The sequence below is a fragment of the Nerophis lumbriciformis genome, linkage group LG09, assembly GCF_033978685.3.
Source record: "Nerophis lumbriciformis linkage group LG09, RoL_Nlum_v2.1, whole genome shotgun sequence".
Classification (NCBI taxonomy): Eukaryota; Metazoa; Chordata; class Actinopteri; order Syngnathiformes; family Syngnathidae; genus Nerophis; species Nerophis lumbriciformis.
This window is the reverse complement of record NC_084556.2, coordinates 7,080,013-7,095,000: the sequence shown is the minus strand read 5'-3', so window position 1 is coordinate 7,095,000 and position 14,988 is coordinate 7,080,013. Positions and strand designations below refer to the sequence as shown.

The 14,988-nt window shown below is 39.1% G+C and overlaps 1 protein-coding gene across 4 annotated transcripts in view; it reads left to right on the top strand.

The window, feature by feature from the left end:
• Positions 1 to 14,988, top strand: part of gtf2ird1 (GTF2I repeat domain containing 1) — an 80,915-nt gene that overhangs the window by 63,732 nt on the left and 2,195 nt on the right. For all 4 annotated transcript variants that reach the window (XM_061962730.2, XM_072913775.1, XM_061962729.2 and 1 more), the window contains exons 16-25: positions 1 to 39; positions 155 to 338; positions 426 to 496; positions 649 to 723; positions 4,426 to 4,693; positions 4,770 to 4,798; positions 9,139 to 9,186; positions 9,260 to 9,337; positions 9,419 to 9,611; positions 14,903 to 14,940. The exon at positions 1 to 39 is cut by the window's left edge and continues 42 nt beyond it. In XM_061962730.2, the coding sequence (XP_061818714.1) occupies positions 1 to 39; positions 155 to 338; positions 426 to 496; positions 649 to 723; positions 4,426 to 4,693; positions 4,770 to 4,798; positions 9,139 to 9,186; positions 9,260 to 9,337; positions 9,419 to 9,611; positions 14,903 to 14,940 (1,023 nt within the window). The remainder of the gene's footprint in view (positions 40 to 154; positions 339 to 425; positions 497 to 648; positions 724 to 4,425; positions 4,694 to 4,769; positions 4,799 to 9,138; positions 9,187 to 9,259; positions 9,338 to 9,418; positions 9,612 to 14,902; positions 14,941 to 14,988) is intronic.

Genomic DNA, 14,988 nt, shown 5'->3' with positions numbered 1-14,988 from the left:
TGCGCAGACAAGTGGAGAACTTGTTCAGCATCAAATATGGTGAGTCTCCTGCCTTAATGTGAACAGTGTGGCGTTCAAGTGTTTTAATAAGGAAGGCACTCAGCGAGTAAAATGTGGGATAAAGGGACTTTGCCTTTTTTTTTTTTTTGCTCAGCTGAAGCTTTGGGCCTCCCTGAAGCGACCAAGGTGCCCTACTCCAAGTTCCAGATGTACCCTGAGGATCTGTTCGTCACCGGGCTGCCTGAGGGGATCTCCCTGCGACGGCCCAACTGCTTCGGGGCGGCCAAGTTGCGCAAGATACTGGCCGCCGGCAGTCAGATCCAGTTTGTCATCAAAAAGTGAGTCAAGCCTTAAAACGGCCGTTCACGTCCTGTCGCTTTTAACTTTCACAAACATCATCTTGTTTTCTCTTTGTGTGTCCGCAGGCCTAAGCTGCTGAGCGAGCAAGTCAAACAAGAGATGCCTTCTGTCGCCGTCTGTGACGCCAAAAGTTCAGGTAACACTTTTCAACATTTGGCCATTGACTTTGCGGGGATTTCCCTGCGATGGTTTTCGTTCTACATCCACCTGTAATGTGCTGTGTTGGTTTTAGTCTGTCTCCCAGAGGTGACTGAGAGGTTTTAACCTTAAAATGTTTCCCCTCTCAAGAGCTGGACGCAGTCAAAGACGTGACACCGCTAACGGAGGACACCTCAGCTTTGTCCAAAAGACCTGCTTTCTCAGGTACTTCACTTTGTGCTCATAAGACTGCAGAAAGCACAAAAGACGCATAATTAATAAACACTGCCATTTCATTCTTCAAGGCCTACTGAAATGCGATTTTCTTATTTAAACGGGGGATAGCAGGTCCATTCTATGTGTCATACTTGATCATTTTGCGATATTGCCATATTTTTGCTGAAAGGATTTAGTAGAGAACATCGACGATAAAGTTGCCTGTACTGGAAGTAGCAGACGATATGTGCGTGACGTCACAGGTTGTGGAGCTCCTCACATCTGCACATTGTTTACAATCATGGCCACCAGCATCGAGAGCGATTCGGACCAAAAAAGAGACGATTTCACCATTAATTTGAGCGAGGATGAAAGTGAGAGTGAAGGACTAGAGGGCAATGGGAGCGATTCAGATAGGGAAGATGCTGTGAGAGGCGGGTGGGACCTGATATTCAGCTGGGAATGACTAAAACAGTAAATAAACACAAGACATATATGTACTCTATTAGCCACAACACAACCAGGCTTATATTTAATATGCCACAAATTAATCCCGCATAACAAACACCTCCCCCGTCCCGTCCATATAACCCGCCAATACAACTCAAACACCTGCACAACACACTCAATCGCACAGCCCAAAGTACCGTTCACCTCCCCAAAGTTCATACAGCACATATATTTCCCCAAAGTCCCCAAAGTTACGTATGTGACATGCACATAGCGGCACGCACGTACGGGCAAGCGATCAAATATTTGGAAGCCGCAGCTGCATGCGTACTCACGGTACCGCATCTGCGCATCCAACTCAAAGTCCTCCTGGTAAGAGTCTCTGTTGTCCCAGTTCTCCACAGGCCAATGGTAAAGCTTGACTGTCATCTTTCGGGTAAACAATGAAACACCGGCTGTGTTATCCGGCACAACAGTCAGGGGGTGCATTCTACCTGCCGCAATACACCGCTTCCCACCTACAGCTTTCTTCTTTGCTGTCTCCATTGTTCATCGAACAAATTGCAAAAGATTCACCAACACAGATGTCCAGAATACTGTGGAATTTTGCGATGAAAACAGATGACTTAATAGCTGGCCACCATGCTGTCCCAAAATGTCCTCTACAATCCGTGACGTCACGCGCAGGCGTCATCATACCGAGACGTTTTCAGCAGGATATTTTGCGCGAAATTTAAAATTGCACTTTGGTAAGCTAACCCGGCCGTATTGGCATGTGTTGCAATGTTAAGATTTCATCATTGATATATAAACTATCAGACTGCGTGGTCGGTAGTAGTGGGTTTCAGTAGGCCTTTAAACTCACTAAACGACAAAAAAAACGTAATATTACTTATTTTAGCGCTTTAGCTAGGGTAAGCTAAAAAAAAATATGATTACAAACCACATCAAGTTGGATCTCAATGTCAAGCCCTTTTGGAAAGCCTCCTAAATCTGGTAATATTTAGTAATTATGTCCTTATATAATGATGCAGTGACCAAGGATAATCACCACATGAGTTGTTTACAAATGTTACGATAACAAGGTCAAAAATTATATTGCAAAAACCCACAAGTCGTACCTCAAATTAAAGCCCTTGAGGAGAGCGTCCTAGATATGATATTATTTTGTAATTATGTCCTCATAAGTATACAGTGACCAAAGAGAGTCACCATATAAGTTTTATACAAATGTTACGATAAAAAGGTCTGGTAACGAGGTTGAGAATTATAGTGCGAAAAAACACAACAGGTCATACCTCAAATTAAAGCCCCTGAGGAGAGCTTCCTAGATCTGCTATTATTTTGTAATTATGTCCTCATGTAATGATGCAGTGACCAAAGATAGTCACCATATAAGTTGTTAACAAATATTACGATAAAAGGGTCTAGTAACAAGGTCGAGAATTATAATGAAACAACCACATCGAGTCATACCTCAAATTAAAGCCCTTGAGGAGAGATTCCTGGATCTGGTATTATTTTGTAATTATGTACTCATATAATTATGCAATATCTAAAGATAGTCACCTTATAAGTTGTTAACAAAATATTTTGTCATTGTGTAGTCATATGATAACGCAGTTGCTGAAGATGTTTAACCTATAAGTTACATTAAAGGTATCTTGTAACAGGGTCACAAAATGCAGCACAACAAGCCTTATAGAGTTGTGTCTCAAATTAAAGCCCTTAATAAGAGATATTATTTAGTAATTATGTCGCCATATTGTGATGCAGTGACCTAAGATAGTCACCCTATAAGTTGTTTATAAATGTTACGATAAAAGGGTGTGGTAACAAGGTCGAGAATTACAGTGCAACAAACCACATCAAATTGAACTTCAAATTAGAGCCACGGATGAGATAGATCTAGATCTGGTTTCATTTTGTCATTATGTAGTCGTACGATAACGCAGTAGACACATTTATTTAACGTATAAGTTGGGTTAGAAGTGTCACGTAACAAAGTCAATAATTGCTGTGCAACAAACCTTATCGAGTCGTATCTTAAATTAAAGCCCTTGATGATAGTCTACGTGATCTGGTATTATTTGGTCATTATGCCATCATATATTGATGCAGTGACGAAAGATAGCCACTATATAAGCCGTTTAGAAATGTTACGATAAAAGGGTCTAGTAACAAGGTCGAGAATTATAATGAAACAACCACATCGAGTCATACCTCAAATTAAAGCCCTTGAGGAGAGATTCCTGGATCTGGTATTATTTTGTAATTATGTACTCATATAATTATGCAATACCTAAAGATAGTCACCTTATAAGTTGTTAACAAAATATTTTGTCATTGTGTAGTCATATGATAACGCAGTTGCTGAAGATGTTTAACCTATAAGTTACATTAAAGGTATCTTGTAACAGGGTCACAAAATGCAGCACAACAAGCCTTATAGAGTTGTGTCTCAAATTAAAGCCCTTAATAAGAGATATTATTTAGTCATTATGTCGCCATATTGTGATGCAGTGACCTAAGATAGTCACCCTATAAGTTGTTTATAAATGTTACGATAAAAGGGTGTGGTAACAAGGTCGAGAATTACAGTGCAACAAACCACATCAAATTGAACTTCAAATTAGAGCCACGGATGAGATAGATCTAGATCTGGTTTCATTTTGTCATTATGTAGTCGTACGATAACGCAGTAGACACATTTATTTAACGTATAAGTTGGGTTAGAAGTGTCACGTAACAAAGTCAATAATTGCTGTGCAACAAACCTTATCGAGTCGTATCTTAAATTAAAGCCCTTGATGATAGTCTACGTGATCTGGTATTATTTGGTCATTATGCCATCATATATTGATGCAGTGACGAAAGATAGCCACTATATAAGCCGTTTAGAAATGTTACGATAAAAGGGTCTAGTAACAAGGTCGAGAATTATAATGCGATAAACCACATCCAGTCATATCTCAAATTAAAGCCCTTAATGAGAGCTTCCTATATCTGGTATTATTTTGTATTTATGTCGTCAAAGGATCACACAATGTTGATAGTAACCATATACCATATAATTGAGTACCGTACAACAAACCAAATCAAGTCATAACTCAAATCAAAGATCTTGATGAGTGCTTCCTATCTTTGATATTATTTTAGCAGAATAGTCTTACGATGATGCAATGACTAAAAAACAGATTTGTGGGTTTGTCGGCCTCATTATTCGGTTTCAGTATTTTAGAACACTTTTTTGGTCTCCAGACTGCCTGGAGTCCAAGTTGTCTAGGATTGACTTGGCCAACACACTGCGGGAGCAAGTCCAGGACCTGTTCAACAGGAAGTACGGCGAGGCACTAGGCATCAAGTACCCGGTGCAAGTGCCTTACAAAAGGATCAAGAACAACCCGGACTCGGTCATCATCGAGGGACTCCCACCAGGGATCCCCTTCAGGAAGCCCTGCACCTTTGGCTCCCAGAACCTGGAACGTATCCTGGCAGTCGCCGACAAGATTAACTTCACCATCACCAGGTTGGTATCGCACGTTGTTAAATGTTGTCATTGTTAGCGAAACAAATGCATACAAATTGTTTTGTTTTTTTCCCAGACCTTTCCAAGGCCTCATTCCAAAACCTGGTAAGAACACCAAAAGATTGCTGACTAACTTTGATTCAGGAGTGTCCCCATTTTAAACTTTTTCACTTCCGATACTTGAGCCTTGAGTTTTGGCCAATACAGATATTAAGCCGATACAATATCAGCACATACTTTTATTATTTTGTAGTGTGGAATGTTAAAGGTTTGATCGAGTGAAATTACTCAAAGAACAATGGTACATATTAAAAACAGTAACCTTATGACAGATTTATGCTTTTGATCAATCAATCAATCAATCAATCAATGTTTATTTATATAGCCCTAAATCACAAGTGTCTCAAAGGGCTGCACAAGCCACAACGACATCCTCGGTTCAGAGCCCACATAAGGGCAAGGAAAAACTCACAACCCAGTGGGATGTCAATATGAATGACTATGAAAAATCTTGGAGAGGACCGCAGATGTGGGTGATGTGACACAGAACATCAGAGGGTCAAATGTGCGAGAAAATGAGAGCAGACAGTGTTGACAAACAATGTTGCAACCTTGTGTGGGAACCGCAGGTGCAGAAACACAAAAGGAGAATCCCTATGGGATGCAGAAACTGGCAGAGTAATTGTCCGTGCAACGTTCACATCGTTGTTACTCAGCCAGCGTTCGTGGGTCTGATGGACCCTTTGCATTTTGTGTCTTTTAATGCCTCACAATCAAACACTTTTATGTTAAAATACTGAACAGATGTTTATTGGAATACAGCTTTTTAGTGTGGTTTGCTAGCTGCACTAAAGCAAACCAACAGGCCCTCCAGCGAGTGGTTAAAGGGGAACATTATCACAATTTCAGAATTGTTAAAACCATTAAAAATCAGTTCCCAGTGGCTTATTATATTTTTCAAAGTTTTTTTCAAAATGTTACCCATCACGCAATATCCCTGGAAAAAAAGCTTCAAAGTGCCTGATTTTAACCACCCGTCCATTTTCCTGTGACGTCACATAGTGAAGCCAACACAAACAAACATGGTGGAAAGAACAGCAAGCTATAGCGACATTAGCTCGGATTCAGACTCGGATTTCAGCGGCTTAAGCGATTCAACAGATTACGAATGTATTGAAACGGATGGTTGTAGTGTGGAGGTGGTAGCGAAAACGAAATTGAAGAAGAAACTGAAGCTATTGAGCCATATCGGTTTGAACCATATGCAAGCGAAACCGACAAAAACGACACGACAGCCAGCGACACGGGAGAAAGCGAGGACGAATTCGGCGATCGCCTTCTAACCAACGATTGGTATGTGTTTGTTTGGCATTAAAGGAAACTAACAACTATGAACTAGGTTTACAGCATATGAAATACATTTGGCAACAACATGCACTTTGAGAGTGCAGACAGCCCAGTTTTCATCAATTAATATATTCTGTAGACATACCCTCATGTCAGCAGGCCAGGGAAGATATTCTTCTCTTGATCATCTTTGGGACGGTGTGAGCCAAGACATCCAGGGGGGGTTTAGCTCGCTCGTCTGCGGGAACAAACTGCCGCCATTGCTTGCTGTGCTACCGAGGTCCTTTGTCCCTGAATTGCTCACACACTCCGGCAGATTCAATGGGGATCTGGCGGCAGATTTCTTTGACTTTATCGTTGGAAATGCATCTGCTTTGAGTGTCGCAGGATATCCACACATTCTTGCCATCTCTGTCGTAGCATAGCTTTCGTCGGTAAAGTGTGCGGAACAAACGTCCAATTTCTTGCCACTTTCGCATCTTTGGGCCACTGGTGCAACTTGAATCCGTCCCTGTTCGTGTTGTTACACCCTCCGACAACACACCGACGAGGCATGATGTCTCCAAGGTACGGAAAACAGTCGAAAAAACGGAAAATAATAGAGCTGATTTGACTCAGTGTTTGAGAAAATGGCGGATTGCTTCCCGATGCGACGTCACATTGTGACGTCATCGCTCCGAGAGCGAATATTAGAAAGGCGTTTATTTCGCCAAAATTCACCCATTTAGAGTTCGGAAATCGGTTAAAAAAATATATGGTCTTTTTTCTGCAACATCAAGGTATATATTGACGCTTACATAGGTCTGGTGATAATGTTCCCCTTTAAAGCGGGCGGGGAAAATTACATGGACGATGCTCCCAGAGATGAGTGCCATGTACACAACTCGCTGCCTAAAGCGAGTACACAACATCCTGAAGGACAGATACCACCCAGTACATGGCCTCTTCAACCTGCTACCCTCTGGAAGGAGGTATAGATCGATTCGCGCCAGGACCACCAGAATGTCTCACAGTCTGTATCCCCAGGCTGTGAGACTGCTAAATGAACAACCTGCCCCTTTTGCTGCCCCGGACCATCTTATTACCTCACTCTTCACCACCTCAATAATTGTGCTCTGGACATTGCATTGCTGCAACATCAGACATCTGACTGTTCCCACCCCCACACCCCTCTATTCGCCATCTTCCTGACAATGCTAAACTGTAAACTATGGTCAACCTGCACTTCAATGCAGTTTCTATGCCGCTGGACAAAGCTCAAACAAAATCTCGTTGACATGTATGACTTAAGTGTTATTATGACAATGACAATAAAGGAATTGATTGATTGATTGATTGTAAACATCTGTCCAGTAGTTTAACATAAAAGTGTTTGATTGTGAGGCATTAAAAGCCGCAAAATGCAACGGCTCCATCAGACCCACAAATGCTGGCTGAGTAACAACAATATGAACATTACACAAGGGTTAAAGGAGGTTACCTACAGCCACAGCTGTTTTTTGTTGTTGTTTTTTTTACTGGAGACTAGGGATGTCCCGATCCAGGTTTTTGCACTTCCGATCCGATACCGATATTGTTTTTGCACTTCCGATCCGATACTGACCGATACTGGCCTATCCGAGCATGTATTAAAGTTTAAAGTTATTTAGCCTACTTAGTTGTCAGAATCATGTTGAAAAGGGTTTTAGTACTCTTGATAACAACTAGCCAGCTGAATTAGGGGAGTTTGAATAATACACAATGGTTGGTAACAAGAAACTGACCTGTTTATTCAAGGATAAAAACAAAATAGACAAAATTATACATGACAAACAGAAATGGCATCATTGAACTAGGGCTGGACAATATGGCCTTTTTTTAATATTGCGATATTTTAAGGCCATATTGCATGATTCTATGTGTTTTGATTGATTGATTGAGACTTTTATTAGTAGGTTGCACAGTGAAGTACATATTCCGTACAATTGACCACTAAATGGTAACACCCCAATAAGTTTTTCAACTTGTTTAAGTCGGGGTCCACTTAAATTGATTCATGATACAGATATATACTATCACATATATACTATCATCATAATACAGTCATCACACAAGATAATCACATTGAATTATTTACATTATTTATAATCCAGGGTGTGGAGGGGGGCGCCGGATGTAAGTGTCAAAAAGACAGCCAAAAGAGTTTGATATGAGAATAAATCTAAAGTTAAAATATAGGGTAGAAATGCATCCATTTAATGTCTACATTAAAACATTCTTCTTCATACTGCATTAATATATGCTACTTTTAAACTTTCAAGCAGAGAAGGGAATCACAACTAAAAAAATCACACATTTTTTCATACGGTGTTGATGTGGAAATGTTTGCCTCGGCATTTTGATGGTGTGGACGTGTGGCACCAAACGGAGATAAGCGTCTCGACAGACGTTATAATATTTGAACAATGATGACGAAAACTGTTTTCTCTGTCGTGTCGGTGTGTCGAAAATTGTTATGCGCTTATTTTTTTATTTGATTTTTTGCGTGGCATATAATTGCTATGCGCAGAGGACGTTTAAACAGTGCGCAATTGCACAAGCGCGCACTTTAGAGAGAACGTTGGTCACACGGCTGCGCTAGCATCACAGCTAACGTTAGCCATGCTGCTACCTCTCTGCTCGGGGAGGGCTTATACGTATGTGACGTATGACGTGACAGTATGTGACGTGTGTAAGAAGGTGCGCTTGCTGTCTGTGAGAAGCACAGACACAGAAAAGAGTGAGAAGAGCCTGTCGTGTAATGCCAGCAGGTAAAAGCAACTGCGTTAGAATCCACAGACCTGTGGATGTGTTGAAGGTGTGCTGGAAAATGCGGAACGGAAATTATAGGGAGCAGCAGAAAAGTGGAATGTACTATTTAAATAGGTGCGTTGGATAACACGGAGCAGAGTTTTGTTTTTTAACAGGAGTTGGATCGGCATTTTCCCATGCCTTGCCGATACGCATTTTTTTTGCAAATATCGGCGGCCGATCCGATCTAAATATCGGATCGGGACATATCTTCTGGAGACCCGGGCGGTTAAAGAAAATGCAATAAATGTTCTATTTATCTTTATCAGCACCTCGCAGAGTCACTTTACTCAAGAAGGCGTACGCTTCCATAAGCGGTGAGTTTGTTGTCAAAAACATTTGTTTGCGTTTCAATGGTACGTCCGTGACGTGATTGTCTCGTCCCGCTAGACGACGACGACGTCAACCGACTCGGAGAGAAGGTTGTCCTCAGAGAGCAGGTCAAGGAGTTGTTCAACAAGAAATACGGTATTTTTTTTAAATTTCTTTTTACGACTAATACTTGGAGTCGGTTGTTTTATGTCGTTTCACGCAGTGTTGTGTTTATAGGCGAGGCTCTTGGCCTGGACCGTTCCGTGGTGGTGCCGTACAAGCTCATCCGCGGCAGCCCCGAGTCCGTGGAAGTGGACGGTCTCCCGGACGACGTCCCTTTTCGCAACCCCAACACCTACGATGTGGTGTGCCTGGAGAAGATCCTGCAGGCCGCCGAGAAGATCACGTTTGGCGTCAAGACGCAATTACAGTGAGTGCGGAGGAATGTTTGCTGGATGAATGCAAATAAATGAATAAATTATGGTGACCCAAGATTTGTGATCGTGACACTCAACTAAAAAAATCGCAGTTGAGTGTGTGTAAGCGTCAAGATGCTGATAAAACGACCAAAAAAATTTATAAGAAATGATAGCGAGCATTAAATGACAGCGTTTGAAAATAATCCTAAATCTGTGTGTGGATCACAGCCCACTTTTATTCAGATCACATCCAAATTTTGCATGTTTATAACATAACTTGATATTTTAACATGCACCAATATGGTTTTTTTTCCCATTTCAACAAAGTAATGACTTATCTTGTAAGTTATTAGTTAATGTTCCCAAATTAGCCAAATAGTTTTTCCTGTTAGGTAAAAATAAGGTTGTAAATATTTTTGGACTTAAAAGTAAATAACATAATAAATTCAAAAGGGCAAAAAATGAATCACATAGAATTTTTTAAATCACATTTTTGTGTTTGCGGAACACAGGTCAGTTTTATTCGGAATACTTAAAAATGTCACTTGTTTGTAAAACAACTTAAAAATCTCGGAATGTGCCAAAAAACATATTTCTTTTGTCTTCAATTTCGGCAAATTATTTATTTTGGAAGTAATTATTATCTAATCTGGTCCCAAATGAGCCGCATAATTATTTTTTTTGCTGCTATTAAGGGTAATAAGTATTTGTGGATTTTTAAAATAGTATTTCTTTAAAAAGTGCAAAAAATATGTTTTTTCCAACATTAAAAAAAAACATATTTTTGTGTGCAGAGTGCAGGTCAGTTTTATTCAGATTACGTTCAAATGTTGCTTGTTTGTAACACAACCTGATATGTCAACATGCGCCAATAACGGTGTCTTTGTCTACAAATTAAATACATGTAGGACTTTTTATATACATATAAACACGTATGTATGTATGTGTATATATATATATATATATATATATATATATATATATATATATATATATATATATATATATATATATATATATATATATATATATATGTGTATATAATATACACATATATATGTGTGTGTGTATATATATATATGTTTGTGTGTATATGTATATATAATATGTGTATATATTAGGGATGTCCCGATCCGATATTTGGATCGGATCGGCCGCCGATATTTGCCAAAAAATGCGTATCGGCAAGGCATGCGAAAATGCCGATCCAGATCCAGTTTAAAAAAAAAATTCCGGTCCGTGTTTTCCAACGCACCGATTTAAATAATACATTCTACTTTTCTGCTGCTCCGTTTTTTCCGTTCCGCATTTTCCAGCACACCTTCAACACATCCACAGGTCTGTGGATTCTCACGCAGTTGCTTTTAGCTGCTGGCATTACACGACAGGCTCTTCTCACTCTTTCCTGTATCTCCCTCTCACAGACAGCAAGTGCACCTTCTTACACACGTCACATACTGTCACGACATACGTCACATACGTATACGCCCTCCCCGAGCAGAGACGTAGCAGCATGGCTAACGTTAGCTGTGATGCTAGCGCAGCCGTGTGACCAACGTTCCCTCTAAGGTGCGCGCCTGTGCGCATAGCAATTATATGCCACACACAAAATCAAATGAAAAAATAAGCGCATAACAATTTTCGACACACGGACACGACAGAGAAAACAGTTTTCGTCATCATTGTTCAAATATTATAACGTCTGTCAAGACGCTTATCTCCATTCGGTGCCACACGTCCACACCATCAAAATTCCGAGGCAAACATGTCCACATCAACACCGTATGAAAAAATTAGTGATTTTTTTAGTTGTGATTTCCTTCTCTGCATGAAAGTTTAAAAGTAGCATATATTAATGCAGTATGAAGAAGAATGTTTTAATGTAGACATGCAAGCCTTGAAAGAAAATGTTGAAAATCAAGACTACATTTCCTGCAAATGGGTGCATTTCTACCCTATATTTTAACTTTAGATTTATTCTCATATCAAACTCTTTTGGCTGTCTTTTTGACACTTACATCCGACGCCCCCCTCCACACCCTGGATTATAAATAATGTAAATAATTCAATGTGATTATCTTGTGTGATGACTGTATTATGATGATAGTATATATCTGATAGTATATATCTGTATCATGAATCAATTTAAGTGGACCCCGACTTAAACAAGTTGAAAAACTTATTGGGGTGTTACCATTTAGTGGTCAATTGTACGGAATATGTACTTCACTGTGCAACCTACTAATAAAAGTCTCAATCAATCAATCAAAACACATAGAATCATCATACTGCTGTGATTATATGCATCAAGTGTTCATTCAAGGCTAAGGCAAAATATCGAGATATATATTGTGTATCGCAATATGGCCTTAAAATATCGCAATGTTAAAAAAAGGCCATATCGCCCAGCCCTAGTTCAATGATGCCATTTCTGTTTGTCATGTATAATTTTGTCTATTTTGTGTTTATCCTTGAATAAACAGGTCAGTTTCTTGTTACCAACCATTGTGTATTATTCAAACTCCCCTAATTCAGCTGGCTAGTTGTTATCAAGAGTACTAAAACCCTTTTCAACATGATTCTGACAACTAAGTAGGCTAAATAACTTTAAACTTTAATACATGCTCGGATAGGCCGGTATCGGTATCGGTCAGTATCGGTATCGGATCGGAAGTGCAAAAACAATATCGGTATCGGATCGGAAGTGCAAAAACCTAGATCGGGACATCCCTAGTATATATATATATGTATATATGTAGATGTGTATCGTATATATAATATGTATGTAGTATGTATATATAATGTGTGTATATAAAATGTATATATGTGTATGTATATATAATGTGTGTATATATGTATATGTATATATTATATGTATAAGTATAAATAGGTATATGTTTATATAATATGTATGTGTTTCTTATTTTCATGACTATTTACATTGTAGATTGTCACTGAAGGCATCAAAACTATGAATGAACACATGTGGAGTTATGTACTTAACAAAAAGGTGAAATAACTGAAAACATGTTTTATATTCTAGTTTCTTCAAAATAGCCACCCTTTGCTCTGATTACTGCTTTGCGCACTCTTGGCATTCTCTGGAGGAGCTTCAAGAGGTAGTCACCTGAAATGTTTTACACTTCACAGGTGTGCTTGAAGCTCATGGAGAGAATGCCAAGAGTGTGCAAAGCAGTAATCAGAGCAAACGGTGGATTTTTTTGGAAGAAACTAGAATATAAAACATGTTTTCAGTTATTTCCCCTTTTTTTGTTAAGTACATAACTCCACATGTGTTCATTCATAGTTTTGATGCCTTCAGTGACAATCTACAATGTAAATAGCATACCTGCCAACTACTACGGTTTTCCCGTAATTAGTACGGTTTTCATCAACCTATTCCGGGTTACGGTTGCAGTGATAAAAAATACGGTTTTTCATTAATTAAAAACTTTTTTTTGTTTGTTTGTTTTATTCACGAAATCGCGTAACAACAATGACAATCGACACTGCTTCCCGTAACTTCCTATCGAGCCATTCCGAATGCCATGCGCGAGGCTATTTATAGCACCGCTGCCAAGCACGAGGCGCCTGTTGCCCATTGTTTCCAAACGAGCGAACGATCATGGAATCAGCCGGAGAAAAATCACATACGAGCCTTAAACCGAAAAGAAAACTGCAGTCATTCCGTGAAGAATATTCAAAAGCCTATATAATAATTAACGAATAATTATCCGTTCCAAAAAGGGTGAAAACTACGCGAATTGCACCTTGTGCAGACAAGATTTTTCGATCGGACACGGAGGAATTAGCGATGTAAAAGACCACGTTGGGACAAAAAAACACAAGTCTAATGCCGTTGCTAGCGATACAAGTGGAAAACTTTCAACGTTTTTCGTCGCCCAAACAGATTCTTTGGATGTGATAAATGCCAACGTTTTATTTACGGAGGCAATAATTGAGCAAACAAAAAGGTAATGACACCAATGTTATCTATTGGAATTGTTTAGTACTGTTATACTGTTAAAAGTGTTTATACTATTTATGCTTTCAAGTCCAAGTTGAAGAAATCTTGTTAAATGTTGACAGCATAACTACCAAAATACAGAAGTATGTCCTTAATATTTTTGCAGTGCTATTTCTGTTGAAAAGTTAAAATGATTACATTAGAGATGTGATGTGCCACTTTTCAAGTGTCTGATGGCTTAAATTAATTTTCATTAATTTTTCATATTTTGAATTCTTTTGAAAGGCTTACAAAAAAACTACATTTGAATTGTAATTCCATGCTATTGACAGGACTTATTAATTTTAATGAAGTTAGCTTACCATGTTTACAGTATGATAATTGTGATAGAAATGTGAATTTTAGGCACAGAATATTTTTTACAATTGAACAAGGCAGTAGATTATACAAGCTTGGACAGAAAGTTAATAATGACACCAATTTTTTTTTTAATGGAATTGTTTAGTACTGTTTTACCATTTGTTTACTGTAAAAAGTGTTTATACTGTTTATACTTTCAATTAACAAATTGAAGTCTTGTGAAAGGTTGACAGGATAACTGGCATTAACTGTCAAAATAATTTCAAACTATTGAAGTTAGCTTACAGAATAAACATGTCAATCAACCCATATGATTTTTGCTGTAATATTTTTGTTTTGAAAAGTCACTGTGACTGATAGAAAAGTGATGGTTTTAGCAACATTTTAACCTGTCTGAATGCTAATAATCATTTTGCGTCGGGGGGGCGAAGGAACCCCCCACCAGGACTTTGTCCTGGACCTACCAGGGCCTGCGGTCCCTGGCCCCCGGCTACTAGGTTTTTCTGATTTCAAAAGTTGGCAGGTATGAAATAGTCATGAAAATAAAGAAAACACATTGAAATGAGGAGGTGTGTCCAAACTTTTGAGGAAAAAAATAAATACTATTTTTTTATGGATTTAAAAAAAAATGATTGGGGATGACTAAGAATCGAGATTGGGTTGTGAATCAAATGTTTTGTGCACCCCTAGTAAAAAACAAACATTTACACAAAAAGTAGTTGTGTATGTTTGTGTGCAGGAGAACAGTTTTTAGGGTTTTTAGGTGTGTGTGTCTTTATCAATACACAAATGGAATCTCTTGCTTTTTTTATTGTAGTGTTGACTTTAGTGTCATTTACCAACTTGACCACTAGGTTGACCACCTTTCAGTGTTTAGTCCACTTGCATTTTTAGTTGGTTCCAAAACACAAGAGCTTTGGTGAAAACCTTTGTTTCTGATCAGTCACAATTGACAATGTTTCTGTCCTTTCGCAGCCCTTTTGCAGAACGCTGCGGCCAGTCTTGCAACACGGGTACGTAGCCGCACACCACACCGACGCTGACAACTTTCCCCCCCGACA